Source organism: Uloborus diversus, chromosome 2 (genome assembly GCF_026930045.1).
Source record: "Uloborus diversus isolate 005 chromosome 2, Udiv.v.3.1, whole genome shotgun sequence".
NCBI lineage: Eukaryota > Metazoa > Arthropoda > Arachnida > Araneae > Uloboridae > Uloborus > Uloborus diversus.
In genome coordinates this window covers 27,742,305-27,768,518 of record NC_072732.1, presented here as the reverse complement: position 1 = coordinate 27,768,518, position 26,214 = coordinate 27,742,305, and the positions used below count along the sequence as shown (strand labels likewise).

General features: G+C 33.5%; 1 protein-coding gene across 1 annotated transcript; it reads right to left on the bottom strand.

The window, feature by feature from the left end:
- Nucleotides 1-1,743: 1,743 nt before the first annotated feature.
- On the bottom strand, nucleotides 1,744-4,530 carry LOC129216935 (alpha-1,3-mannosyl-glycoprotein 4-beta-N-acetylglucosaminyltransferase A-like). Its single transcript, XM_054851153.1, has one exon. The coding sequence runs from the start codon at nucleotides 3,613-3,615 to the stop codon at nucleotides 1,963-1,965; it is 1,653 nt and encodes a 550-aa protein (XP_054707128.1). The 5' UTR covers nucleotides 3,616-4,530; the 3' UTR covers nucleotides 1,744-1,962.
- Between the last annotated feature and the right edge of the window lie 21,684 nt (nucleotides 4,531-26,214).

The following is a 26,214-nucleotide window of genomic DNA, read 5'->3' as shown; positions in this document are numbered from 1 at the left end:
CAAGTACGATCATAGACTAATAACAAGAGTAGACCGAGCTTTCCCAGACTTGCTGATGAAAAAATTGGTTCATGGATACATCATGTGACTGGTGGAAGGCTTGGCGAAAACTTTGGCAGCATGGTTGCTAGATGGCAACATTATCTATAGTTTGGCACTCGACATGTATTTTAAGTAATGTGTTTTCATTATAATTTTTTTCCAGGTGCAGAGATTGAACTGTTTTTCTTTTAGTTATGAATTATTTTGATATTAGTAATTAGTTTTTGATCACAGTTTTCAGTAACTTTTATTTCATTTGGAACTGCTACGTCAGCGTTGGCGTGAACGTAATGGAGTAAACGTTTTGCGTTAACGCAAAAATGTACGAATCGGAATCTTAAATTGAAATTGTAGGTAAAAATCTTACCGTTTACCGATTCTATTTGGGCGCTTGCATCTTTAATTGCTTAGAGAGTTATTGAAATTGACTAAAGAAAATGCACAATACTATCTAAACGAAAAACTCACGATATTAACAAAATATTTACAACTTAGAATAACAAATTTACAAACCGGACTCCATAAATATTCCGCGTTCCATCAATTCTATTTATTTTATTTCTCGCGGGCGTTGATCGTTTGCTACGATCAAAGCCCGCTGTTGCTAGGATATCCACTAGTCACATGGTTTGGTTCATGAGCAGAAAAGGGTTGCCATAGCTCGGTCTATTCTTATTATTAGTCTATGAGTACGATTGCTTGAAACTTTTTTTAATGAGTAGTATTCAATTAATGCAGAAAGAAATTGTGCAGATTTGAAAGAATAAACAGGTAGCCATTGTTTCGAAGAGGAAAAGGAAAATAGATACATTTAAGCATGAATTGAATGAAAACGAAATTTGTTCATATGCGTTGAAGCAAAAAACATGGCCGCCGTATGTGCGCTCTAGTCATTCGCTTTGGCCAATCAGGGGCCTCAAAACTTTTACATGGTCCCCTGACAGAGTTAGGGTTGTTTAAATGCGGCCCGCATATTGCCCTCCCCATAGATTTGGCTCCGACTGTGGTCGAGCAATCTAATTAAATTAATCGAAAGACTATATGAAGACTGTTTCGGAAAATCGAATCCGTAATGCCTGCCGAAGAGAACCTATGAGCAACTAATTTTGGGTCGCTCCACAGATGATGTCATGCTTTGAGCACTGATCTTTGAGGGAAAGGGTTCGTGAAATTCTGACAAGGTCAGGGAATAAGGAGTAACAAAAAGTGACATTTACGCCCTTTTTCTAAGAATATGCTCATGAAAAATAGCGTGACATGTAACAAAAGGAGAGGGTAAGTTGAAGCGTGACACTTTGCGATAATGGGGGGAGAGGGCCCAAAATATTGGAGAAAAGTGTTGTGACATGATTTATGGACAGCCCTTTGGCTGACATTCATTATTGCAACAAAGAAGAAAGTCGTGCTGCGCAATATTACTCTCAAAATGTAGAAAAAGCTCTTCAAGAATAAAAAAATGGTATTCAGAACTAAAAAAAGATAAGAAAAATAGCTTTTTTTTTTTTAACAATGTTGACATCAAATTATGTACTTCTCATCTGGATACTTCTCTCTTCCCCTTCTAATTGGCGATAAACGCTTAAGTCAAAAGAAATCACTTAAACATAGATGACCAAGGCTTTAAGGAAAACATTTATAACATAATAGTACATTTTTTAAAAAAAATCAAAAACTAAGATAAATGATAAAAGAACATTTTTTCTTTTAAATTAAACCATTCATCACACTTTCACATTATTCAAAATCAATAGTTTAAAATATCACGTGTACTATTAGTATTGAATGTGTACTATTAGTATCAATAATTCATCTCATCAATATTTTATCTCTCTCATGGTATAAGGCACTATATCAAGGAACATTGTGTGCAGAAAAATAAATTGGAAAGTTTTGTAATCTCAGGAGGAAGGCAGCATTGTATCACCGACCAAATATCCCTAATTTTCTTTCCACTGGTTGTATGTGAATTTCACTTAATATTGCCCAGCGATCACTTTCAGCGTGCACATAAAGTCTCATGACTTTCACTTGTCCAACTGAAGAACTAATATTTCCTTCAGCAACGCCTGTTGTATCTTTAAATTGTCCAACTATTAAGAATCCATCTTTGGTCTTCGTGTAAGGCTGCTCTTCAGAATAATAAACAGGAAGTACTTCAACGGTTGTATTAACAAATTTATCTTCTGGATGTTCTGCATTGCCACTTCTAAACAAATATTTTTCAATCACAATGGGGCTTTTGAAATGAAATGCAAGAATATCTCCTGGCTGAGGAAGTAAACTCCAAAAAAAGGTATCACCTTTATAAGCCCTCGTTGCAGAATAACCCTTGTAAGCCTTTAGAGAAGTTTTAACATCAGCTTCAGGATTTTTATGGGGATGATGAAGGGATAACTTTCCAAACTGCTTATCTTTAAGTTTTTGAACCTTTCCTTTCAAAGATGAGTGAGTTCCAACATGTTGAAATAATGATGGCTTATAATGCAACCAAACTTGATCTTTCCGTTTTTTACAATCTTTAGGATCTTTATCAAATCTGCATACTTTTGTTTGAACAACATGATCTAAAAGCCAATCGACCGGCTTATCACTATGAAAAATAACGAAAAAAGTTATCAACTTGGATAAGTCAATGCACTTGAACATTTTCCCAATAAATCCTAGCTGACAAAAATCCAAAATCATCCAGTCCTTTTTCTCAGCAGTTTGTTTATAAGCAAATTTTTTCATACTTTCAATATAGCCTGGTTTAGATAAAATATCATCCTCCAACTGAACATAGAACATTCCTTTCGGCTGAGCGTACATCATGAGGAAAGAAAAATCTAAATTCTGCTTAGTTCTCCATTTGACTCGTTCCGGAGGATCTCCTAATGTCTGTCTCAACTGATCAAAATCAGGGTAAAATGAAGAAGGGGGAGCAATGACTTCTAGAAGACCAGAATTTATGTGCTCTTGAAATTGGTTTTCGATTTCTGCAGCTTGCCGTACAATGTACTCAGAATCCATTTCAGCAATAAATACGATAATTATAGCATCATTTTTCTCTTCCAGTGACATATTCTCAATCAGATTTTGCAAAGTTGACATTAAGTAACTTTGAACTTCTCTTTTAACTGTTGGTATGCCTAAAACCATGGTAACACCACTTCTGTCTCTGGATAATTTGATACTAGGAGTTAAACTATCGGGTGATTTTATTAAATGAGGGAGAAAATGGTGAATGGATGGCAGTTGCAAATCCACGGTTCCCTGTATACCTGCTAAAAGTTGCTGTGAGTCTTTCCATAAATTATTTTTTTCTAAATGAACTGAATTATTTAAAAGTTCAATAGTACTAGCGGCTTTAAATAATGCTCCGAAATTTCTTCGCAAGTTGACGATGTCATTCCTTCGCTCAAGGTTAAGCATCTCAGCATGTTTTAATCTTTCGTAAAGCTCTAGAACTCTCTGGCTCAGAACATGTTCTTCTGAAAGATCAGGTCCGTTGAGAAGAATAAATATTGTGAAGAAAGGAACAGAGGCGATCAGCACACCAATGTAGAAAGCAAATGCTGGTCTTCTAAACATCATTACAAACTTTCAAATTCAACTTTTTTTCGGATTTAAGCTTTGTAATTAAAAAAAATGGAAGTCACGTGATGCAAAAAATTTTCATATTGAATCTCGGTGTAAATATTTTCTCAAACATTTTCAAAGTACTACTTTTAACAAAAAGTTAACTTCCCTCTTCAGTAAAGTGCAATATTCATTTTGTTGAAAAATCTTTCATTGAAACTGCCAGATGAGCCCCAGTTTTATTGTATTTTATTGTACTTCGTTGGCAACACTTTAAGATGTTTTGTTTTCCGCCATCTTTACTTCTTTAGTAGGTTTTGCTTTGCTTAATTATGAAGTATGAAGCATGCATACAGCACCAATTGAATGTTTCATATATAATTAATACAGTAATAAAAAGCATTTAGATACGGCAACTCCACTTACTTTCAGTTGTTGTATAAATCCAACGCACATCTTAACATTGGTCTGCCGAGCTGGCTAATAATGGATTAAACAATCCTTTTTTCTTTCACGTGGAATGCTTAAAACTTAACTTCAGCGTTTAAAGCCAATTCCGAGAGAGGAGACACAGTTCGATGTTCCATTGAATTTAGTTCTTGAATGAACTTTTTAAAAAATTCTTCCCCCAAAAGTTCGACCATCGCGTGAAATCCACCAATAAAAGCACGCAGTGCTGGTGACGTTGTCAACGTCACTTCCCTCTCTGCGTTAACAAAATGAAACAAGGCGTCCGTCAAGACATGGAAGCGTTCAAAGTTCAAGATTAATTGACCTATAGATATGCAAGTGCCTTTTATATCCCTCTTAAATGAAAAAAGTCTATGGAAACACAGGGACATAACATAGAGCAAAAGAACGTTCCGGAGATAAGCCTTTGAAGAAATAGGAGTTTCATTCCACCTTTCTGGAATATGCGGCTTATTTTAATTGCGGTAAGTTCGTTTTACTACTGTTCGTGTTACATTTTTCGAATAAGCATTGTTTATATTGCAATGACACTGTGCTCAAACTACAATGTTTACACAACTGCAAGAAATCCGCTGCATCTCAAGATTGCTTAAGAAATTATTCTATTTGGCCGTCGCCAAAATTCGCCAAGTTTGTTTACATTTAATTTCGCCAAGATTTTCATCAATTTATTAATACGTTTATGCCGTACTAGTTTATTAAAAAGAATCCACATAAATCGATTTCGATCGGATTCAGTAAATGTAATGGTACATGAGTTTCGGCGATTTTTCAAGTTAGTATAGGAAGTAGGAGACATTTCATGCATTTCATTCACTGCACTAGAAATTTTTAGTCATGAAATTCATGTACTTACAGTAATGAGAAAACGATGTTGCACAAAATCAAATTTTACATTCCTTCCAGAAAATAATCCAAGGTTAGAACGCAAATAACACAAATTGCATTTGTACCTTACTTGATTTTTCTTCATTCTAAATCTTTTGAACGTTCCATTAGTTTATCACTGGATCAAAGCTGTAAAACATTTCATTAAACTGCATTTTTCGACACAATTTTTACATTTTTTTGTTTCTGTAGTTTAATTTTAACTATTTTTATGTATATGTAACCAGATACATATACACATTTTGGTATACAAATAACGAGTTCAACTTACAAAAGGGGTTTTCTTCTTTTCAATCTTTTGTGTAATTATTATGAAAGCAAATCGTTGAGTCAGACACATAAAGTACAGTTAAATCCCTCCAATGCGGACACTAAGGGCAGCATGCATTTTTTTGTCTGAAATAGAGGGGTGTTTGCAAAACAGGGGTTAAATAATGTTATTTGTCTTGGAATCGGGGAATTAAAAATTGTCCGCATAAGAGGGGTGTCCCTTAGGAGGGTTTCACCATAGACTGAAGAAAAAAAATTTTTTTTATAGCTTTCACTTAATACAAAATGTTTTGAAATAAGAGAATAAAATCAGATAGCATGCAATCCAGGGTTTAAGCTGGGTTTAAAAGTTTTTTAGCATAAAAGCTAAAATTTGGGGAAAAGTTTTAGTAAAATGCTAAACAACTATTTTTTTTAAGTGTAGATTTAAATATCTTGGATTATGCTAACCATTAAGAAAACACATGTTAGGTTTTTAGAACGTTGCAGTCCGTGGGCGTCCATATAGGAAAGCGAGGGTGCAAGTTGGGGGCTCTTGTCCCCCTTAGAAATTAGAATTTTCTTGCTTTTAGTAGTACTTTTTTCTTTGTAAAAATGTAAAAACATTTCTTCTCCAGCCATTAACCTGTAACAGGGGAGGTGAAAAAGTAGGACGTACTAGGGTACGTGAGGTCTCGGAGACCGCTCTACTTTCAATTTTTTTTAAATGATGTAATTAAGATACATTCCTGTAAATTTCATTAAATATTCTTTGAACTTTTGTTAGCACGGCAAAAAATATTTTTGAATTTTGAACTCAAATATATTTTTTCGAGGAAATTTAACAAATGCCTAAAGATTTTTTGAGAGAAATCATATGCTGCAGTAAATAAATTTACTATTTGTAATAAAAATAACTCTATTATCAATTAATGATTTTATTTTAGTTGTTTAAGGACATTTCAATAAAAATTGATTATAGGGCAATTCCATGAAAAGTGAAACCAGTAGGTCAAAATTTCATATTGCAGTTATTTTGCTATATTATACATCATTGTAAAGCTTGAAATGTGTATTTTCAGAATATTGCATTGCTTTTTTAATAAAAATTAAATAATAATTTTTTTTCCTCGTTGGAAGTATGGTAGTCGGTCTTCAAAACAATCAGAAAAAAATACCCTATTTTCAAACGCTTATTTCTAATAGCAAAATAAAAATAAATGAAATTAATTTCAGTACAGCTTAAACTATTAACATAATACTACAATAACATGCACTTATTTTAGTTTTTTTACAAAATAAAATTAGGCAATTTAAATTTAAAAGAAATGAAGTTCTATGTTATGTCCATAACAAAAATTTAGCAAAAGTTGTCGTTACTTCCTAAAAAATCAAAATTTAAAGAAATCCTTTTTTTGTCCTTTTAGCAATTCATCAGAGTAATTGTTTACCATAGTTTAAAACATTAGAATTTCTTTAGTTTTTAAAAAAATGGGCGTTACAGATGTAACGTTTTTGTTACGGACGTAACAAAAAGCAGTATGTTTACGTCTATAACACATGTATATTTCCAATTAAAAAAGAAAAAAAGTACAGGATGGGCAATGAAAATATAGGGTATGACATGTAATATGATGTAACAAAACTTCTGATACTGTGATTTTCAAAATTTTATAAATCTTAGTGGATATTTAATTTCATTTTTAAAAATTATTGAAATACACATCGCTGCCTCAGAGCACTATTAAGACATCTAATCCTAGGAATAACACTAAGATATCCTACTGTTGCTCTGAGGTATTCCTCTCAAGATAAGATTTTTTGTTCTCCAAATCATGCAATAAATTCAATTGGTGTTAATAATTCTAGATTAGCAATTAATGCTTAATAACGTGCATAAAAATGTTCTAGAGGGTTCCCTAATTTCTCAAACTTTCCTTCATCAATGCACTATGACACAAAAAAATAGTGTTCTCCCAGTAGATTTTTGTGAAAATTACTTGATCATTTTAACCTGATGAAATCCAAAGCATTTTGTGTGTAATTTTCATTAATAAAGTTTTTTTTTTCAAAAAAATTTATATTACAGATATTAATTATAGTTTTTCTCTTCAAACTTCTATTATTCTGAAAGCATAGTCCAATTGATATTACTTCTTATTTAAAAACTAACTTAGAGATAAGAATTTGTCCTGTTTAATAGTTTAAACCAAAGTAACTGAGAGTTACTTTTTATTGTTATTTACTCTCCACAAAAAAATATTTAGATTACTGTTTCATTGATGCGTTGAATATTTTATAGTTTTAAAACTTAAATTAAAAAGCATAATTAGATTAGAGTTAAAAGTACTTAATATTGAACTAGCTACATCTGATCCTCAGATAAAGCACATTTAGTTTTGAAGCAAGATTTGTTTATTGCACCCACTTTCATTCAACTTTCGGTACAGATTATGATACCCTCCCCCCCCCCCCCCCGGGCGAGATCCAATTTTTTGCACAAAATGGAAATGTTTTTCTCGCTGATGAAACAATAATTTTTTAAGCACCTTGGTCCCAAAGCAGGATACTGCTAAATTTGTGACGTACGTCTCAGAACAGGTGCCTGAGCTGCAGAGCAATTATATTCAAATGTGAAAGGAATATTTTCTCCAGGAATTCCGCAGATTTCTGTGAAATTTTTGCAGAAACTGGAGATTTTATGCAAATATCTTGCAACTCAAGATAGAATTTTGCACAAATTCTGCAGTTTTCTTTAAATTAGAATAAAATCTAAATCCTTGGAAATTACGATGATTTGGCGGAAAACCAGGGTTGGCTTTTTGCCGGCAGAAACTGGTTTTTTGCCCTGCCAGTGGCAGAAACTGGTTATAACCGGTAAAAACCGGCAGAAACTGGCAAAAACTAGAAAATGTTTTTAATAGCTCTAGTAATTACTTAATGACAGGCAATTAAGTAAAATAAAATATATAACTCCATTTCGTCATTGCAAAAACTTAATATAATAGTTATTTAATAATTAGTGTAAAAATATGTTAAATAACAAAACTGACATTTCCAAAGCAAAGTAAAATTTATCATAGTTGAAATTGCTATGTGTTAGAAATTTTAGCCTTGTAATGTTGTAAGTAACAAATTTTTCAGTTTGTTGTTTATAATTATTTTGTTTGCATTTAATTTAAAGTGTAATATATATATATATCAAATATTTAAATAAATACAGATTTGTTTTATTTCATTAAACTCTAAAATTCAAGAACTTCTCATTTTACACTTAATATAACTGAACAAAGCTATTCTAAAAGAGCTTAATCAAGCAGTTACTGATAATCATTTACTCGCCTAATATGCTCCATCCAAAGTATTTGGGAGTAAATTTATCATGTAATCAAGAAGAAAGTGCCCGCACTTTACTCACAAATATTAACCCTGATTATGTACCTTATACCATTGCTTTACAAAACAAATCGGCCCCTTTTCCCAAAACCTATTTTTCCAATCACGTGGTAACAACTACTCCAAATACCGCATGGTGGTGCAGTTTGAAGAATGTGCTATAGATGAAAGTTATGTGAATCTTGCTTGTTCTTTGAGGATAATGCCAGCTAGTTCTGCTGGGATTGAAAGAATCTTCTCAAATTTCTCCTTTGTGCACAACAAATTGGGAAATTGGTTAGGTTTAGAAACAGCGTCAAAACTTTTATTTTGTTAGAGGCTGCTGCAGTGGGGGAAACAATGTAAAATTTGATTTTGAATGGTGGTAGAGTTGTAAATAAATTGTATTTTGGTTAATATTTAATTATTTTTCTTATACATTTTCTATTGTATGTCAGGAGTTGCATTTATGTCATTTTTTGAGTTTCTGCCAGTTTCTGCCATAAATGTGGCAGAAAGGGGTTTTTGCCATTCCGGTTTTAACCGGTTTCTACCAGTGGTTTTTACCGCCTCGGCAGAAACCTGCCAACCCTGCGGAAAACGCGCGAAAAATGTTGAATGGGACAAGTCATCTGCAGGATTTTAAACATTAGATTTACTTTAAACTTAAAGATATCTGCAAACTGCAGAATTTGTGTAAAAATTTATCTTGAGTTGGAAGATATTTGTAGAAAATCGGCAGTTTTCTGCAAAAATGTCATATTCTAAATCTGAAAAGATTCTTATTTTTCTAGTGGTTTTAGTTCCCCTTTTCCTTATTTTTCCCAATCAATTTTCATCCACTGCAATTTCCTCCATAAACGTATGTTTTGGAAACATTGAAACTCATCCATCGCCTAAAATTTCACGTCGTATTTGAGATTTCAATCCTTTTGCATTCTGAAAATATTTCAATTATTTAGAAAGTTTTGAAGTGTTTTATTATGTGCTACCATAACTCGACTCGTTTTCTTTATTATTTTAGTAATTTCATTTATTAACATTATTTTAATTGCTCCTTCATGCCATGTAAAATTAACCAAAAAAAAACGTAGTATGACACCTAGGTTTAGATCATTTTATAAAATTTTGTATCTTTACTCTTTTTATGCATTTTAGAAAGCATATAAAATATTTTTGGAGAATCTTAGTCGGTTGAGGTTTCGCAAAAATGCATGGCAACAGTGCAGTTTTAAAAACTGAAAAAAGAAAAAAAAACACCCTTCTGCATCAAACGATTTTCATTTTGGGCTCCCGATTTTTGGAAAAAAGTAACGTTGATTGATTGTGTATAAAATGCTTGAAGTACTTGCAGTACAGTTTTGGTCAGATGATTTTACCTTGCAGAACATTGTCAAGCATTCTGCTTTGGGGCACCTTGGCGAAACTAACAACCTTTGTTTGGGAACCCAAAGGCAATCTTAGATCTGCTCAAACTTGTTCACTTGTTAGCAGTTCCACGTTGGATAGATTCTTGTTCTTTCGTGCAATATACCTTATAGGAAAGTTTATTTTGTGTTGGTTTAAATTCAGTACTTGTGTTTTGATGAATAAATATTAAAAAATGCCAGTTTCTTTAAACTTGATCGTTAATTAAGAGTAAAATCGAACTTGGGTTGTGTCTCTGTAAGGTGCCATTATTTCATATGTTGTGTTTCAGACTGTGTGTGAGGATTTATACAATAAAAACATACGATTTTTTTTTTTAGAATTCAAAAAAAAAAAAACTCTCGAAATTCTTTGTTTTTACAAAATCTTGAGGGATTCTTGTAGTTTTTAACTTTATTTTTACTGCATGTAAATTTATTTTACAAAAATAGTATGGTTATTTTATTCTAAAAGTTAATTCTTATCGATGCCAAGAACTATTCAGGCATATTATGTAAACGTGCCTCCGTTAGGTACTGAATTTCTTAAAATAAGTTGACTCTAGCATTTTATAAAAATATGAAGGTGTTATTTTATGTAAAATATATAGTAGATATTTTTGGTAGGTGTTTTGAAAGCATTATGGATAGCAAATCAATGTTTTATCTTTTTGTATTGTTTATGTTTGGGATGTTCTGTCGAGACATTTTTACTTTTTATGCATTGAAATTTGAATAACTAAGCATTTTTTTGGCTGAAATAGTTATACTTTGGGGATGTTTTCCGCTTTGAACATCGCATATTGAATTGCTTTGGCTCTTTTTTAGTAGAGTATGAGAAAAGTTTTTGTTCAATGAAATGCATGTTGGAAAATAGCTTTTATGTCTATTGGTACATATTTCTTTAGTGAGCTGTGATAGTAATTTGTTAATTTAAGCATTTTAAATACCTTCTAGTAATTTTTCTTTGTGTACAAAAACTTTCTAGTTTCTGGTATTTTTGAAGTAAATATTCGCGATGTTTTTTGCTGTGGTTTTATGTTGTTCTTATATATATTGTGTTCTAAAGTGCTTTGATCATGTTTTTTAATCTGAATTTTTCCTGTTGGCGCTAAAAAAGCATCGCTAAGAACGATGTTTGACATTTGTTGTCACACGTTTTCTTGGCGCCAACAGGAAAAAGTCGCCAAGGGTGGGTATATGACATTAGTTCCCAACTTTCTTAAATGCCTAGTTAATGGTTGACCTGCTCACTTTGAATACTTTTTCTGCCTCTCTAAAAGTCTTTTTTTTTTTTGTCAGGATCATTATTTCTTACTGCTTCTATAGCATTTTGCAATGCCTCAACATCTACTGGATCCCTCTTGATTCCAGTTTTACTTCGAGGCATGATGAAATCGTACCTAAAAAAAAAATCACTACAACCTTTTGTACCTTGATCCAGTGGCTTAGGGTACAAGATGGAGCTCGGTTTCAAGGTACACGAGGGTGCATGTTTATACAAAAGTGGCTACCCTAACTTAACAGCTACGTAAAAAGTAAAGACTAAATGTTGAATACACTTAGCGAGGGATAGGCAATAGATGTAATGGTCAATCAGTTAAGTAACATTAGTCTTTTAAAGTCCAATTTCATTTAAGTAACACTGGAATTATTTACTTTTGTTTGTACAAATCACAAAACAATCACTGTCCACATAAAAGCTGGAGTTTCAGCCTACAGCTCACTCTAGCAGGTGGACAGACCAGGGTTGGCAAGTTTCTGCCGAGGCGGTTAAAACCACTGGTAGAAACCGGTTAAAACCGGCATGGCAAAAACCACTTTCTGCCACTTTGCGGCAGAAACTGGCAAAAACTCACAAAATGAAAAATTAATTCTTGATATACAACAGAAAATGCATGGAAAAAATAATTAATTGTTAACCAAAGTACTGTAATTTTATTACAAAATTATCACAATTCAAAATCAAATGTTACATTGTTTGGACCCTGCTATTGCCTCTTAGAAAAGATGGTTTCAAAAATCTAAATAGGTTCTCAATTTACTACACACAAATGAGAAATTTTAGAATGTCCTTAAAACAGAAGAGCTAGCAGACAATGTATCAAGGAGCAAGCAATGTTCGTGAAACTTTTATCTATTGTATAACTGTTACACCTTGTAGTAACTGGGGTTGTGGTAAAAATTTGACTGGAAAAATAAGTTTTGAGAAATGGGGCCAATTTGTTTTGCACAGTGACATTAGGTACAAAATTTAGGCAAGTAAAATTCTGGCACTTTCTTCTTGAAGCGTTATTAGACATTTTTAAGTTTTTGCCAGTTTCTGCCGGTTTTTACCGGTTATAACCAATTTCTGCCACTGGCACGGCAAAAACTAGTTTCTGCCGGCAGAAAGCCAACCCTGGGACAGACTCATGGCTGACATAGTACCGTGATTTCCCCTCACTAGGTAAAAGCGCTAGCTGATTAGAGTGCATGGTGCAAGGTACACCATGATCAAGATACAACAGTCTCCCCTACCATCAATTTGATGTTTAATTTAAAATTTTAATTGTCTTCTTACCTTGATTTCTGTCAGTTCAATATCATTTTTTACTCTAGAATTTTTAAATAAAGTTGCCTGCCCTTTTTTGAACAGTGATGTAAAAATCCTTCAGTTTGATATTTAATATTTAGTACTTGCTTAGAATCAAACAATTAATTGTATTCATAGTGTAGAGTTTTATATCATTTTACAGAAAACCTTATTTGGGTATGATGTGAAAGATGAATACAGAGGACTATTCTTCATTTGGCTGTTGAACTTTCTGAAGCATCAACTGCAATACTGCATCCATGATTTCAAGCAACTTCTCGAAAGAAAATCAAGAATTGAAGAATTGTCGCTGTTCCTTCTGCATGACTGAATGGCTATGACGGGGCGATTTGGTGTATACTATATATGATCAATTCCTCTGTTGTAACTTTTCAGTTAACCTAGTCATACTTTACAGCTTTGTATTTATTTTATTTTCTTGTTTGCTGCATCCCATTTTTCTTTGCTTCTAAAATTGTATATGATAACTTTCTTAATGTTTTATTTCAGGTAATATGTCATTAAGGTCTATAAGGTGCTTCTTGGAATGTGGATACTTCTACAGCAATGGCATCTTTAAATGAATATTTTTTAAAGTGACATCCATCGGTAGGTAATACAGACACTCACCTCAGTGTCAGTCATCTTCAAAATTTGCAGATAAATGAAAAAAGGTTCACATCTTGTTTCCATGTATACTAATAATGTAAAGCAGCAGAGTTTGTTTGTTTAAACGCACTAATCTTAGGAACTACTGGTTCGAATTGAAAAAATCTTTTTGCGGTGAATAGTCCATTCATTGAAGAAGGCTATAGGCTATATAACATCACGCTATGACTAATGGGAGTAGAGCAGCAATAAAAGTGTTATGAAAATGGGAAAATTTATATTATAATATAAAATGCTTGGAATGGAGAATATGCGTAGCAACAGTGAGTTGACCTGAAATTGCGAGCTTCATGATCCTGTGGGCGTAGCTTCGAGTCAGCCATGAGGCAAATCTCGAGGGGACTTTCCAAGAGATAATCCTAAACAAAGCTAAAAATGATTTGTAAAAAAAAAAAAATATATGTGTACGTCTCATTGTCTTTTTCTTGTTAATTATTAACTAATATATAATGCTTTGTTTGAGCGCGCCAATCTCAGGATTTACTGGTTCGAATCGAAAAATTATTTTTGTGTTGAATGGTCCATTTATTAAAGAAGGCTATAGGCTATTTTTTTCAATCAGATTGACCGAAATATTTGTAATCCCAAATTAAATGTTGAAGAAATTGTTTACTTCTATGAATTCCTAATAGATGGCGGGTAAGTTATCTCTTCCAGAGGGAGCTGGCCGACAGTGGCGATAGCTGCAGGGAACCACGCTCGTGCTACACTGTTGTGATCAGCAATCAGATTTTTGAATGCGTTTTTTTTTTTCGATGTTCAGGTACATAGCTTGATTTTGTAGGATTTTTCTATTGGGTTTTGTTTTCCTTATTACTTCAACGTTTGTTTTTGTTCTTTACTTTAATTGAATATTTATTTATTTTTTTGCTGATTATTCATTTATTTTGTTCATTGTAAACTTAATTTAGTAAATTCTAAATTATGGCTAGTCACAGATCTTTTAGAAAAATACGAGCTTTAAAAAAATAAGTTTTTAGATTCATTATTTGTTAATAAAGTAAAATACTTCTTTAAAAAAATTCAAAAGAAAAAAAAAAGAAATAATCAATTAAAAATCAAGCTTAAATTTTTCGCTCATTATTGCTGCATGCTTGAATTTCCTTTTCTTTTGAAAAATCATTTTGAAATGAAAACTTTTTTCAGTATTTTTAGTGATTGAAAATTTGTGTTCAGCTTTTCCAGAGAAAGAATGATTAATTTGTTTACATGTAAATTCTTACCTGCATAAAAATTTTGTATGATTATATGTCTAATTGTGTAGTTGAGGGCTTGTAGACTTTTAATGTTGCCACTCTCATTAGCCTCGGAAAATTTTAAGTCATTTGCATCCATGTTGATTCAAGGGACTCATAAATATTATATATATATATATATATATATATAGTGTTAATTTTCAGCAGTGGTCTTAGTTAATGAAAATTAAAAAAAATAAAATTGGTCACAAGAATTAATTAACGACGTTTAGAGCATCGATAAAAAAAACGAAATCAGGGACTATTTAAGGGTAAAAAAAATTTTTAAGTCAGCAACTGTTGCCAAAAATCACAAGTTTGGGAATTTTTCCAATATTTGTAGCCTATCCTAAAACTTTGGTAATACAGTAGGCGCTCATTATAACGACCACTCGTTATAAAGACCAATCCATTATAACGACCAGTGGCAATAGTCCCAACTTTGTTCCAATGAACTCTATGTTAATTTGCTTCCGGTATAACGACCGTTCTACATCATCTAATCCAATACAGCGACCGAATTCAGCGAACACAATTCCTGGTGTTTTTTCCAATGATATTAATATGTAACTTGAAATGACCTTCATTACTCTTTACGGACTGGAAAAAGGTGAAGATTACAAAGTGGATATCCTTACAGCTTTGCGTCTTTCTAAATCAGCATGGAATTTAGAAAAGACCATCAAGAATTGCCTCCACCATGTTGATTTTAAAAAGCAAAGGAAAAATGCTTACATGATTTCTCAGGCAATCCAAGATGAAGATTTTGACGAAAAAAATGAAATGCTGTAAAAAATTTTAAAAAAAAATGAAATTTGTAGAAGTGTTAAATTTTGACTGTTATGCTAAAATCAATTATGATTTAGAATGTGTCAAACACGTGTCTGTCAGAAAATGAAGTACCTCTCGATATTGTGCACAAAAACAAATTAATGTATCATGATCAGATGAAGAAGAAGAAGAAATTGAGACCAAAGTTCCCAGTATGAAAAATGTTTCAAATGCTCGAGAGACTTTTTAGTGTTTCTTTGAAAAGCAAGAAAAACACTATTTATCATCTATAACTGAAATGGAAAATTATGTTTTGCAAAAATCACATGTGCTAAAAAGGAAAGCAACTCTTCCTGATTTTATCTTCAGAAAATAAATGATTTGTAAGTACTGTAATACAATTTTCCTATATTTTCTACTTAGAAATATTTTGTCATAATATTTTGCACCCATAATTAAAAATAAAAAATCCCATGATTAAAAACAATTTGGGCATTTTACTGGAATCTCTAAAAAAGTGCCAATCTTATTAGAACAACGGAACATGCATGATGTATGTGTATATTTTTAATAAATTCTATCCCTTATAATGACCACTCATTATAAAGACCTTAAGACCTTTTTCTCTAGCACGGAGATGGTCGTTATATCGAGCATCGTCTGTATATCTGGTAACCTCTGATAAGTTAATTATGAAGAGTTTTAAAAGAAATGTGATTTATTAATGTGTTTTATTTATTGTAAACTTAATTTTAGTAATTAATAAATTGTTGCTAGCTACAGATTTTTTAAAAAACTACTTGCTTTCAAAAAAATAATAATTGCACACTTATATTTTAAAACTTGTGCTCTTCTTTTTTTAGTTCATATTTATATATAATACATTCTGTAACTACAGATAATTGTAATTTATTGCATTTCAATCAACTATTGCACTATATTTTGAACACATTTTTTTTTTTGCACACATGCATAAATGTCAAAAAATTTAGTTTATGAAAAAAAAACCTCATGGATACAAATTCAAATATTTAATGAACGTAACTAGATTAAAATCAGCTGTATAAATAAGTTACATATTATATATTTATACTTGAAAATGTTCACATTGAATTAAAAAATTAAATCGTCAAAAAAAAAGAAAAAAGAAAAAAAAAACCCCAAAGAAAAGAAAAAAAATGACACATTTTGTTTTTGATATTTTCTCACAAAATATAGTTTCTCAAAAAATAGTTTTGGACAATTTTGGACACAAGGGTTTTGAGCAGGACAATAAAAACCTTGCCAACACTGCTTTCATTTGCACACATGCATTAACATAGGGATATTTGGTGTATTATCAAAATAAATAAATACTCATGCATACAAATTGAAATTGTAATTAAGAAGTGTGTAACTAGTTTAAAACCATAGCTGCATAAATAAGCTAGCATAAATAAGTTGAATGTTCAACATAAAACATTACTGTGATACATTTTATTCTGTTTTTGATGTTTTCTCACTAAGTACAATTTCTCTGAAAATAGTTTTGGACACAAGGGACATACAGTTTTATCCAAAACCTTGCCAACCCTGGTATGAAATAATTAAGTTAAAACTCTAAATATTTCATGTGTATCACTAGTCATTGATGCATTAATTGTTTTTCAATTATGATAGAAGCTGAGCAATTGGCCATTTCACTTTAATCTGAATTTTTAGAAACATATGTCCAAAGCGTAGATCAGATAGTTACAATTTAATTTTCACAAAACACTAATTTAGATATTCTTGTTAGAAATTGTGTTTTTTCTACAAAAATTGTATTGTGTGTCGTGGAAAGTTATGTGCAGAAGTCAGGGAAAGTCATGGATTTCAAAACTCAAAATGAAGCAGATACCACTATCTCTATCTATCTACTTGTACACCAATCTACCTCTTTCTTTTTATCTCTCTATCTGTATTTCTACTTTTTTTTCTATTGCTCTACCTGTATCTCTCATTTGCCTATCTATATATAACGATCTATCTATATGTAGATACAACAGTGGCGTCACTACGCAAGGGGGCGGTCCACCCCCCAGGTGTCACCGCCTGGGGGGTAACACCCAAAGTGGGATTGCAAGTTTCTGAAAAATAGGAAGTTAACTGCATTTTTCAGACTACAAATTTGAAATTTTTTTGCACCCCCCCCCCGAACCCCCTATCTTCCAACCCCTATCATAGGGGAGACTACTTTACTCAGGATTAGGTTCATATTGTCAGTACTTTGAAAATTGTATAAATTTCGTGCTTACATAGAATATTAAAGCCTTTTTTTTGTGTGTGTGTGGGAGGGAGGGAGGGTGGGGTGACACTATGAATCGCCGCCCTGGGTTTCACCCATGCTTGGTACGCCACTGTATACATATACAGTAAAATCTCTCTAATGCAAAAACTAACGGGACAAATTTTTTGTCTGCAAAATAGAGGTGTCAGCAGGACAGGTGTTTAATACTCTTATTTGCATTGGAACTGGGGAATTAAAAAATTTCCCCATAAGAGGGGTTTCCGTTAGGAGGGGTTTTACTGTATGTACATATCTACCTATCTGTATGTACACTTATCTATTTTCAATCTCTATTTCTCGATATCTATACTTCAATTTCTCTATCGGTCTATCTATCTATCGATTGATCAATCTATTTACTTATTTATCTGTCTATCAATTTATGTATCTACATCTCTATCTCCCTAAATAGACAGACTGGTATTGTCCGTTTTCCACTAGAAGGCACTTGACTCCGCCTTCGTCGCGTGGTATCCGATGATTCTATTGCGCTGCTTTCGGCAAAAGCATATTCGGATTATAGCATTTTGTCCAAAAAGCAGCAGTTTTTAAAATGTAAGAATAACGAAAGTAGCAACAGGCAAGTGATGTAAAGGTCACGAAGACTTTTTTTTTTACTACAATGCATGCCAAAGTTAAGGTGGTCTAGTTGTCTCATTTACAAGTAAGGGAATATATTTACTGCCCCCCCCCCCTGCGTAAAATTGAACTCAGTGCTCCAGAAGGTGGGGCGAAGTGCCTTCTTGTGGAAAACGGGCAATAGATATACCAGTAGATAATAGGTAGATAGACGGACAAAGAGGGAGGGGGAATTCATAGGGCCCCGGGACTCACAGGGGCCGACGAAATTAAAAACGCCCCAGTGCTTAAAATGTACGTTCGTTGTTTAATGAAATACCTAAGATCGTTTGAGTGCATAATGATGTCAACAATAGGCTTAAATGCTTGTTGCAATTGATACCGAAAATAAAGTGTTACAAGTCCGATCAGCAACACTGACAACTTGACATTATAGAGACAAAGAACATCAATGACCTAATAGATGAACTGAAAGTTCTGCGGGACAAATGGAGTAATCCCTACACTGAGGCTAAGCTAGAGGCAACAAACATGCATGGCCCAATTGAGATATCAGAGGGCCCTAGGCCTTATGCTTTTTCGGGGCCCCAATGTAGTCAACCCTTACAATTATAACCATTGGCAAAAACAGTTTTAGCTATTGGTTACAAAAAAAGAGTAGCCATTTGGGGGCCTTAGGCCACAGCCAAGTCGGCCTATTCAGTAATCAGGCCCTGGAAACATGCCTGACGCTGTAGAATTCGAAACTGATTTCAAGGAGAAAAGACTGAAGAAAAGAAAACTTTTCCATTACGAAACCCACTGATGCTTCATCTACAAGATGTGTACTGGAACATCTAGTAAAACATGAAGAGGAAAATTTCAGAATCAATGTTATCTATAGGCTTTTTGGCTCAATCTTCGGGGTCCTAGTCAAATATTTGAATTTTCTGGAAAAATCAGTAAACTCTTTCAATGTCTTTGGACTTATATTGAAGAAGAAGATGATGTAATTAAAAAGCAATGTTTGAGTTTGTGTGAGATGTAAAGAAAAGGTAGAAATTGAAATTTTCAACGAAATACAAATGTGACGATTAGCAACAGGCCCTTGGCCCAGCTAAGCTTGTCTTAGTCAATTTCTTAGTCCCCAATGAAGACCAATGGCCCTCTTAAAGCTATCCACCCCCTTGCTCATTACCACATTTTCTGGTAAGCTGTTCCAAGTGCCCGCAACCCTACTAAAGTAGTAATTTTCCTTATTTCCAGGTTAGCCTGAGATTTGAATAGCTTAAAAGAATGACCCCTCGTCCTGCTTTCAGTGCAAAAATTTAATCCATTAACATCATTCATTTTGATAAATTTAAACAACTGAATCATGTCCCTCTGATCCTCCTTTGCTCCAGGCTATACATATTAAGTCTGATATCATAATCTAAATCTGAAAGTCCCCTTACTAGTCTAGTTACCCTTCTTTGAACCCTTTTCAATACACAAATATCTTTCCTCAGATAAGGCGACCAAAACTGCACAGCATACTCCAAACGGGGTCTTAATAAACTCCTACATAAAGGCAGCAGAAGAACCTTCTTAGATTTGTTTGAAATAGATCTATTGATAAACCCCAACATTCTGTTGGCTTTGTTACTTGCAGTGCTACACTGTTGACTAAATTTGAAATCCTGATTTTTTTAGATACAGTGAAACCTGTGTATAACGATACTGTCTATAACGATAATCCGTCTATAACTTTTTTTTTTTTTTTTGGCCCCAGCAAAATGTCAGCATGAATAATCAAACTGTCTATAACGATAACGGTGCTTTAAGTGCCAGCACTTTGGGCATTCCAAGCTGTCATGCCGATGTACAGAAACTTGTGCCAGATGTGGTGAGCACTAGTAATGAATGCAAAAAGGAATTCAAATGTGTCAACTGCAAAGGAGACCATCCCTCTCACTCTAGAAAATGCCCAAAATGGCTCTCCGAAAAAGAAATACAGGTAATCAAAACCGCTCAGAATATATTATACCCAGAAGCAAGAAAAAAAAAAGTCCAGTCTCGTACGACTTCAGCCGGACTTTCATATGCTGCAGTAGTAAAAAAAGTATTCAATTCCACCAGCACACAAACAGATCCTCAAATTAACACAATGACCATCACTAAATCAAATAACTCGCTTAAATCAACAAATAAACAGCTCAATACTCCTAAACCACCACAAAAAAAAATTGTAACGAAATAAAAGTACTAACTGCACAAAACCCCATCACAAGTTACTCAGCTACATTAATCTCCAACAAACATCTGATCAAAAGCAAAAGAAAACAGTTGAAAAAAAGAAAATTATCCAAGGCGCGCAAAAATGGGGTAGCCTCTAAACAGAGGCCCCCAAAATTTCATAACTTTAAAAAAGAGGCCTTTTTACTTTCAAGCAAAAAAGTAAAATTGATTAAATCACAACAACTTCCTCCCCAAGAGGAGGACGAAGATGTCGAATTCGAAGATTTTCCGCCATCCGACGATGAAGGGTGGACGGACCATCCTCCCTCTTCCGGCCGTTTCTCCTTCCTTTTCTCTCCGTGGCCCTGAGCATTCTTTCTTGGAATTGTCAGAGCTACTCGCGTAATGTCACGGACGTCAAAGATATTGTCGAATATCACCAACCGGCCATATTCTGTCTGCAGGAAGCTTTCCTATCGCCCGTTGATGAACCGAGGTTGAAAAGTTTTGACATATACCGCAAGGACTGCTTGTCAGGTGACAGTCGTTGTGGAGGAGTGGCATTGCTAATCTCTAATGATTATGCATCTAGCCAGCTCATTATCAACACATCCCTGCAAGCAGTAGCTGTGCGCGTCCACCTTCACTCGCTGTTTACAATATGCTCTGTTTTATGCCACCTTCTTACGACTTGAGAAGCGTGGAATTGCAAACACCTGTAGATCAACTTCCTCTCCCATTTTTCATCTTGCGAGATTTCAATGGTCAAAACCCTCTCTGGGGGAGTCCAGACTCCAACAGTAGAGGTTTAATAATAGAAGATTTTATTGAAAATAAATGAGCTTTGCGTTCTTAAAAACGGTGAAAATACTTATTTCCATCTTCCTACTCAGACCATCCATTCCATGCCATCGATCTCGTAACCTTCTTTTCAGTAACGTTGAGATTTCCAGGTGGAGGGTGTTCTCTACGCCAGTGGCCACTTTCCGATAAGGATAACCTCTACTGGACGCTGCAGCATCAGCGGGACCGACTTCGCATTGATCGAGCTGACTGGGCACACTCGTGATGTCATGTGCAGAATCGTAAAAAATGAATCTGCGTACCAATTAAAATAATTGTTAAAAAATTATTTAACTTTGTCAAATTATTTTTAAAATGTTTTAAATATTATATTTTTAAGCATGTTCTTTTAGAAAAAAAATACTTTTAAATTTCGGAAACATCCCCATTACCAGGGCCGTATCAAGAGAGAGGGCGACGGTCCAGCGCCCCCCCCCCCCCAAGAAACCCGAAATGTTTTGTACCGTTTCACAGAAGAAAGTTTTTTTTTTTAATTTTGTAACTATATTAACCGAGTGAAAATTTGAAGAAATACAGAAAAAGCAATTCTAGTTCTCTCATTAGCTGCAAAGCATACTTGAAATTTAGACCCTTAATTAGGATTTCCCGCCCTCTTTCCGAATTCAATTCAGGGCCAAGGCAGCCAGGCCAGGCCGCTTGTCAGTTTGGTAGACTTGCCCTTCTCCATTGGCGAGTAATCCTCCAGGTCCATCCTGAGTAAAAATGCAAAAGTCATGAGTCTCGCGTTTTTGTAGAATATTTTTCAGTATTTTCGAAGTTCTTTTGTTATTGTTTGTTTTTATCCTACTTCTACTGAATACTGTTAATATCTTAAGCATGAAGAAAAAAATAACACTTACTCTACTCTATTTCACTTTCTGCACTTCTTGTGATTGACAAAAAAAATTGTTAATTTTGAAGAACATTTCGTTGCATTTATATTTAACTTAAAACGGGTGTGTTTTACAAAATTATAATCATTTTGTAAGACTTCAATCAACTTCTGAAAAGTGCAAATAAAGTGCTTTAAATAAATTCAACTGTTCTAGAGCCTTTGAAAATTATTTAAGTTTTTGAAATTCCTTGAAAAATTCTTAATTTTGTTTCTTATCAAGAAAATAAAGTATTAATTGTCCAAATGGCTAGAATATTACTCTCTTTCGTTCTTATTTTCTGAATCTCTGCACCATTAATTTTGTACATTTTTTATGCTGTAGGGCATTTGATCAGAAGGGGGGTGGGGGATTTTGGAGAAGTGATCAAAAACAAACTACACCAAAAACCGATATGAGCAAACGAAGATGTGCTTATCTTACCTCCTCTCTCGCTTTTCCTCTCTGTCGATTAATGTCAACGATTTGTAGCAATTTTTTATTTTGATTGATCTTGATTTGCAAAAGAATGATTAACTTTTAAAAGACTTTGTTTGCCTATTTTTTTCATATTTTTGTTGTTTCAATTACCCCTTATAAGGCCTCGAAATACAGATTTTTTATATTGTTACAAATTCTGTAAATAATTATTTTTATGATTAATTTGTCGTAATCTAGCTAAATTTGGCGTTTATTAAATTATCTTTCATCTAAAATTATTGTAGTAACGTAACCTGTAAATGGTTTCTTGTAATGAATGTACAGCCCCCGTACATTCGGCTGAAGTATACAGTCCCCTCATTTCTGAATGATAAAATTTGTAAATGGAAAGAAATAAGAAAGTGTAGAACGGTGTAGCATTTTCTGGAATATTTGAGAGGTCTCTTTCGATGTCTATAAATAGCGTGCCGCATGATAAAAAGTCAGTCTCGATTGAGAAGTTGTACCGAGAGTGTATTAGCTCTGTTTATTGCGACGCATTTCGCTGTGTTGTTTTACGTATTTGGATGTAGATACGTGTGTAACCATTGCGTTTACGGTGTTGATTGATTTTTGATTAATTGTTTATGATTAAGTTAACATTTGTTAACGATCTTTCCTGTACATAGTGTAAATAAATCTCCTATGTTTTTCTCAAGAACTGTCGTCCTTTCAAGAAAGTTGGAAGTCCGCACCGGATCCGTTACAATTTTGGCGCCCCAACGTGGGGCTTCTTCAGGACTTTCTTGGAGTAAGTGTGACTTTGGACATTTTTTCAGAAAGACTTTGAATTTGAACTTTATTTTTATGGTGGTTACTCGCGAAATGGATGATCAATTAAAACAACTTCTTGACGCAATCAACTCGGTGAAAAATGATATGGCGGCTAATCAAGACCAATTAAAACGTGATTTGACTGCAAGTTTTACGGCAACTCAACACCAATTAAAAAATGAATTGGCGGTTAATCAAGAACTATTGAAAAGTGATTTAACGGTGCTGAAAAATGACCTAGCTTCTAGCCAAGAGGAAATTAACAAGAAGTTCCGTCTAGAACTATACGAGCCTACTTTCCCCGTATCCATACTACTTTCTAGTACCTGATCAATATTCTCATAAAATATTCCTCACACATCTAAGAAAAAAAAAACTCGAACAAATAAAATAGCAGCACCTGTTAAACAAAGCAGCTAATACACCTTTTCCCATTAAAAAAAATCTTTAACAGCTTTCAAAACGAAAAAGAATTATTAAAATTAATAAGCTTATTAAAATAAATACATCATATCAAAAAAAAAAAAAATTGTTTCTTTTTCCAATGTTGCCAAAAAGAATTTTATAAATGAATTAATGCACTTACCAAAATAAATAAAAACAGTAAAATGTCAACTTAAATACTTTCGTTGTCAAAAAAAAAAAAAAAAATCGTCTGCGCATATCTTTATGTAGAAACATAAATGACTTCGAGTTTACCCTAGTAGCACCCGATATCTTAGCGTCATCTGTACGTCATTGCCGTATATCGTTTCATCTACCCGATATCGTATATCGTTTCTACTGTATAGCTCGTCATCGGCACGATATCACACGAAACGGCATTTTACAAAAATTGCATATAATAGTCAAATTTCAAAACTGTACAGTTATTTTATGAATAAAATGGAATAAATCAAAAATAATTCAGTTTTAATAAAAAAAATTCAAATATTTGAAATTTCACGCACTTCTCTAATCGCGACGCGATGACGCTTACGTTATCGTTACAATGACGCGTAAACGATATAGGCAGATATCGCAAACGATGACTGCACAATGACGCTTGCGTTATCGTTATAATGACGCGTGACGATTTTGTCAATGGCACACGCTCTGTCGGATTAGACATCATTTTATATCGTGACCCGTTGACGCAGCGATATAGGATTGGTTATTTTCACGATATCGTCGTACGTCATTGTAATTTCTTTTTTTTTTTTACTTGTACCCATTTATATTGGATAGTCACTCCTCTCCAAACAAGAAATTTCGAAAAATAACTTATTCTACGTTCGAAAATAGGTTTCATATTTTTTCATTTTTTTTTTTTTTTAGGAATGACAACGATATTTTTCGCTTCTTCCAGAAGCCAGAGGGCGTTCGCGCTGTTTTCTATTCTAATTCAAATTTCAAGTGTAAACAAACATTTGCTTCGAGCGAACGTGGAAAATTTCATAATTAATTTTCGGGATCTACATTATGACATTTGACTGTTTTGTGTCAACAAGCTCTAAAATTCAAAGTCAAACTCTAAAATAATGAATTTGTGTTTAAAATTTAAACATTGTTTTAGCGACAGTGAGTTTGAATGCAAGGTAATGGAACGCTGTTATGGCTGAAACATGATTTTTTTGTTGCTAATTGAAACTAAATCACAAATTTAATTCCTTATGCAAAGCTGCTTCAGTAAATTTATTTCAGATGAAATTCCATTAAAACAAACACTTGCATTGTATATAACTAGGTTTAGTATTTTTTTAAACGGTACATAAAAATGGCAGATATGCTTGCCTGCTCCTGGATTATCCATCTCGTTACTAGAAAATGCTGCAATTTTGAATATTCTACAGCAAGATGAATTATAGTTTGACATTTTTCCCCCAATAAATTTTGATTTTCTTATTATGTCCCCCCCCCCCTGGCATTTTAAGAAGACCCTGTGCCTCTTTTTAGTATTTCTCAGTACACTGTCCTTGCGGGAAAAAAAACACAGAAGATCTTGTTTTAAAATAGGCCAAAAAGCACCGGTGGAATGGTTTAATTGATGGAAAAAACTGCTTTTCTTTTCTGCTAATTTAGTAATTTAAAACAGTTTAGTTGACTGATTGCAATTTTAATTTACAGCATATTGCATGCTTAATTTTAAAAAAATGTTGGTTTTTTTTCTGGATTCTTTTCGATTATTGTTATCAAAATATATCTGTCCCAAAGCTATTGCATTGAGCGTTACTGTACTGTTTTTTCCTAACATTTGCAATGTGTATATGTCCATTGCCCTCGCTCCCCGTGAAAAATTTTTAAATGATGGGCTTAGTGCGCACTAGAACTGCCTGAAATTCTACATTATGGTTGCAACAACAGACAAGAAAGCTAGTGAAATAGAATTCCAATATATACAGTGAACTCTCAGTAACTCAAAGTCCCAAGAACGTGGTTAAAACCTTCCAGTAATCAGCAGTTCAAGTTACTGTAATTTTCTTTCCTATCATTCTCAAGTATAATTTTTATTTTATTTCTCAAGAATAGTGCCCGATACATAAACTATTATAACATGCATAGTTTGGATAAATTAAATATTAATATGTATTAAATAAAAATAACTTTACAGAGAACAGAATAAATTTTTTAAGATACTGTCACTCAATTGGGTAACAGATAAATGACTACACCGATTGTATGAATAAAACCTCCTGAAACCAAAATTTTCCCCATATATGCAGTTTTAAAGACAGGGCTGGATTAAGTTCATATACACCCTAGGCCAAACTTTGAAATGACGCCCCACCTCACATCCGAACTATATCGAAAATCAGCCCCCTGCCCCAATGGGGTTAGGCTCAGAAAAGGCCTCCTTCCTCGTATTTTGCTTTGTCCGTTAATATATACAGTTGGCTCTCTGTTTAACGACCTTTCACCGTCCAGATATAAGTAAAAGCGTCTT

What these genes read in the sequence shown, in the direction of transcription:
- LOC129216935 (XM_054851153.1), bottom strand. Translation starts at nt 3,615, where the DNA reads ATGATGTTTAGAAGACCAGCATTTGCTTTCTACATTGGTGTGCTGATC.